Source organism: Humulus lupulus, chromosome 5 (genome assembly GCF_963169125.1).
Source record: "Humulus lupulus chromosome 5, drHumLupu1.1, whole genome shotgun sequence".
NCBI classification, from domain to species: domain Eukaryota; kingdom Viridiplantae; phylum Streptophyta; class Magnoliopsida; order Rosales; family Cannabaceae; genus Humulus; species Humulus lupulus.
This window is the reverse complement of record NC_084797.1, coordinates 8638797-8643964: the sequence shown is the minus strand read 5'-3', so window position 1 is coordinate 8643964 and position 5168 is coordinate 8638797. Positions and strand designations below refer to the sequence as shown.

The 5168-nt window shown below is 36.6% G+C and overlaps 1 protein-coding gene across 1 annotated transcript; it reads left to right on the top strand.

Moving 5' to 3' along the window:
* Positions 1-293: 293 nt before the first annotated feature.
* LOC133778802 (uncharacterized) lies at positions 294-4381 on the top strand. The gene is made up of 4 exons (XM_062218825.1): positions 294-354; positions 443-874; positions 957-1361; positions 4277-4381. The coding sequence occupies exons 1-4, from the start codon at positions 349-351 to the stop codon at positions 4379-4381; spliced, it is 948 nt and encodes a 315-aa protein (XP_062074809.1). The 5' UTR covers positions 294-348.
* The last annotated feature ends 787 nt before the right edge of the window (positions 4382-5168 follow it).

Here is a 5168-nt window from a genome sequence, read left to right as displayed (position 1 = left end):
ACAAGTATTTTATGTGAATGATCCTTCAGACAACTAATGGTCAATTGTTCTTCCAACGCAAACAAGAGAATGGAACATTAAAGATGGTGATTTACATGATATACCTCTCGAAGAAGAACTTGTCACATTCACCGCAATAGAAGATAATGACGAAGTTGATGATGATTATATTTGTTTCCGTGAAAACGGTGAAGGATTATGGGTTGATGAAAATGGGTCTTGAGGTACCATTTAATAGGTTTCATATGTTTATGATATGTGAAATTCTTAGTTTCATCTTTTGGTTTCATCAACATTAACAGTTGGAAAGATGTTAGTGTGGTGGATAAAAATAAAATATGGGACACAATGAAGGTATATTTTTATTAATTATATTTCATTTAATGTTTTTAAAATATATATTGTTTTGATAATATGCTTCTTATTACTTTCAAACTTGCAGAAAACTTATGATTTGGACCCCAAACAAAAGCAACAGATGTTGAAGGATGCGGGAAAGTACTTCCGAAATTGGAAGACTAATCTTACAAGGGTACACGTTTATGACGCTTTGAAAAAATACCCAAATGAGTTCCCGCCAGCTTTGCCATTTGGATTTGAGAATGTCATAACTCCGGATGAATGGTTAACGTTTGTGAACTCAAGATTAACTCCCGAGTGGCAAAGAAAGAGAGAGGAGATGCAAAATTATCGAGCACTGAATAAATACAATCACAACCTCTCTAGAGGAGGCTATGTGCGTATTGAAGAGATGTTAATGGAACAAAGTGGGAAAAGTCTGACTGAACTTGATAGGGCAGACTTATGGAGCATGGGTCGTAGGAATGCAAAAGGAGAGCTCATTGGAGAGGCCTCTGAGATTCAAAAAAATATTGTAAGTGCTCATATTTAATAATGTTGATATATCAAATTATTAGCTTATATATATATAACTTTCTGTGAATATTGTTTCACAGGATCATTACCGGCAACTCCAAGCTGAGGGTAAATGGGCACCTGATGGCCCTGATGATGTGCTGATGAGGGCGTTGGGCACTCCTGAGCCTCGAGGACGTGTTAGGGCTGGAGGACACGGTGTGTCCCGCTCAGTATACTGGAATACTCCAACACCTACCTCAACGAAAAATAAATCAAAAGCCTCTTCTTCGAATGACGACATTAGAAAGGAATTTGAAGAAAGATTTCGAAAACAAGAAGAAGAGCATCGTCAACAAGCACAACGCCTAGAAGAGCGCCTTCAGCAACAAGATGAGCTCTTGAGAAAATTATTGGCCCAACAGAGCGGGTCAGGATCTAACGTTGGAGTCCCACCAGCGCCATCATCATACTATGTGCCCGACCCACCAGTGTCACCAGCGCAGGCATCCTACTATACTCCAAACCCAGTAGTGCCTCAAGCAGAACACCACATTGTTGCACTACAACCGCTTTTGCAAGAGGTAATTAAACTTTCTTGAATATTCTGAAACCAAATAAATTTCTTTACTGCTTCAACATGATTATTTGTATATAATATGTTTCTTAAGGATGACATACTTCAGTTTGCTCGAAAGGAGAAGATTGGACAAGTAGTACTCGTCAGCTACATGAGGTATATATCTCACAAATAAGTTTGTTCATTTAATTTTCTAATTTGATTTATTCATTCATATAACAATTTTTCATATTTTTGTATTAGGTTCATTTACAGATATGTGGTACAACAAGGTCGCCAAAATAAGTTTTTATTTGTCAATCCTAATATTGTCGCCACTCAAGGGAGTTCATTCGACGATCGTGTTCAGAATCTGTTCAGACGTTGCAATGACGTAAAATCAAAAGAACAAGTTATGCTTGTCCCTTGGAACCATGGGTAAGTTTAAAAAGTTGTCATTTTTCCGACCCATATCAATAATTTCTTTGTTTAACATTTGAGCTATAATTTTTTTGTTTTTCTGATACAGTGAACATTGGATGTTGCTTATTTGGGCACCATATGCATATCATGTTTATTGTTGTGATCCGGTGAATTCAGAGCTAAATAACCGTGAGGAGATTGTATCAGTGATCGTCAGCGCTTTCAATCTTTTTTTCTCTATGAATCTTCCTGATGTCGATATCCCTGATACTCTACGCATTAAGCAACCTCAGGTAAGTAACTTTAGCAGAAATTTTTGAACATTTATAATAATTAAGTAGAATAATATGTATGCATTTTTTAAAAAGTTTCAATTTAATAATAAATTACTCATATTTTTAAATAATTAGTGTCCACACCAACCAGACAATGTGGCATGTGGATACTACTTAATGAGGATGTTGAAGGATTTGATTGAACATGCGAGTCCCGGGCATTACTTGAAAACGGTATTATTAATTAAAATTTACAAATTATTTTTGAAACTATAAATGTAATCAAATAATTAATTAATATATTTTACTTTATATTTCTTGCAGCTAACAAGCACATCATATACAGAGACACAAATTGATGAGTTGCGACAAGAATGGGCGACATATATGTTGCCGATAATCCAAAGTTACCGACCTCGTTGATAGGTTTTTTTTTTTTAATTTTTTAACTCTTTCTTCATACACAATGCAATATTTGTTCATTTTGAATATTTCTAACAAATATTGTATTTCTTGTATATATCTAACAAATATATTTTTTTCTTTCAATTTAATTGATTATTAAATTAATTTAAATTTAGATTAAAATAATTTCAATTTAAATTAATATTATTTCAATTTAATTAATTATTAAATCAAATTAAAATAATATTAATTATAAATTTATTTAATTTAATTTTTTTAAATGTGGGAGACTTTCAATGTCTCCCATTGGGAGACGCGGGAAGTGATTCACCTCTCCCAATGGAAGACGTGGGATGTCTCCTAGGGACTTCCCACGTCTCCCATTGGGAGAGGTGAGTCACTTCCCACGTCTCCCAATGGGAGACGTGGGATATATACCTACAATGACCCTAGCAACAACGTCTCACTAAGTGGGAGACATTGTAGACTTCCAATGTCTCCCAATTAAAGTCATAAAACCTATATTTTGTTGTAGTGAAAAATCTTTATCGATCGGACATAAATTCTATCAGGTTGGCCAGATCACTTTATCACAACTCCGAAAAGCCAACACATTTATTAACTATTAATGCGCCATTTACTGACCATGTATTGCCACTTGTCACTTCTGACTGCCAAGTCATCGTACTGAATTTTTTGGGGATAACAACAACAGTAACATAGTTTAATGAAAATAATAACACAAAAGTTTCTCGAGCTGCGTCGTTGACAAAAACTTTTGTCGATTTTCTCAAATGGCTATCTTTCAAAGTATCAATAACATGTTCATCAGGGTTCGCCTAAACAAATGTAGAGATAGGAAGTTAGAATGTAAAATTTTGTTAAATTAAATTAATATTTTTACTTACAAATTGATGACGCTTAGCTGCCATCAATTTTGTGCCTTGCGTCGATGTATACTTCATTTCTTTTCTGTTTTCTTGTTTTGGTTGGATCGCGCAATAAATTTTGGGCTAAAAAACAACTGAACAATATCTTTCCAACTCTCCTTGGTGCAATGGTCAGGTGGGGAAATGAGAACACTCTCCAAATCTTCCGGCTTAGAGTAATATTTTTTGAAGTAAGTTTGTCTGATGTTCTTTCTCTCAAAATATCTTTTGCGCATCTCTATGTAGATAGTTTTCATAACTCTCTCGGGTTCTGGATGACCATCAACATTATAAAAATGCTACATTAAAAAATAACACGTTAGTTTAATTTGTAAATGATTTTAATAAAAAAATTATACCACAAGACTTGTTCTAAATTTTTACCTTCATCTTTTGTACGACTTGTTCCTTAAATTGTTGAGGTACATCAGCAAAATCCAAATAATGTCCTAGCAACAACAAGGTGACTTGGAGGCCTATCTCGCGGACAAAAGCTTGGTCCTCTAGGCCAACCACTTTGTCCATCCTAGGATCTAGCTGAAGATCTAGTGGTTTCCCGGCATTCCGCCTTCGAATTTCAAGTGGTATTACTTGTTCGACAGTACAGCTCAAATTTCTCAAGAGAGCTCGGATTACTTGTTCGACAGTACACAGATCTGGACTGTCCTCAATGGTCAAAAGTATCAAATGCCTCGAAACAAAGAATACTTGCACATCTAGAGGTAAGTAGTTTATGTATTTTTATGTTAATTCTAATTTTATGTTATATATCATATTTACTAATAAATGTTTGTAAATTAGGATGATTTGTTTGATATTGGGCGTACTAGATCACTACAAGAAATATAGTTTTTAGAGGCAGAATTATTACCGGCGGACTAACTCCGCCGGTAATGTGCAGTATATTAGCGGCGGAGTACTGGGTCCGCCGCTAATACAAATGCATGTAACTGATCTTTAAATTTAATACCGGTGGGCATTTTACCGGCGGGATAAGGGATATAGCGGCGGGCCCGGGGCGGCGGGTTATGGTAATACCGGCGGGCCCCGCCGGTAATAGTGTAATACCGGCGGGGTAATACCGGCGGACCTCCGCCGATGTTGTATTACCGGCGGGGTAATACCGGCGGACCTCCGCCGATGGTGTATTACCAGCGGGGTAATACCGGCGGACCCCGCCGGTGATGTATCTATTACCGGCGGAGACCCGCCGGTAATACTATTATAGATATGTATTAAAAAACTCTTAGTTTTATTCCCTCCTCATCTTTCAGACTCGCACACCCAGTACCCTCCGTCCACACCACCGCGCGAGATCAAGGTTACGGATTGCCTGTAAGGATTTACCCCTCTCTCTCTCTCTCTCATATAAGGTCTTTGTTAATCAGGTATAAAGAGTCTTTGCTATTGTGTCTTTTGTGGATTGTGGTTCAAAAGAGTCAATCTTTGGCTGCAAAAATTTTCTATCTTATATAAGTGGCCAAGTTTGTACATAAAGGAAGGTTACTGGGAACAATATCATGTTTTCTTTTGTCTCATTCATCAATGTAGACGTGGAAGGAGCAGGAAGAGGAGCCATAGCAAGAGAAGATCTGAAAGCTGGAGATACAGCTCTGGAGATCCCTACCTCTTTAATCATTTCCGAGGAGCTAATGAAGAAATCTGACATGGTATGATTGTTAAATGGAATTATTTTACAAGTGCTCCAAGTTTATGTTTATC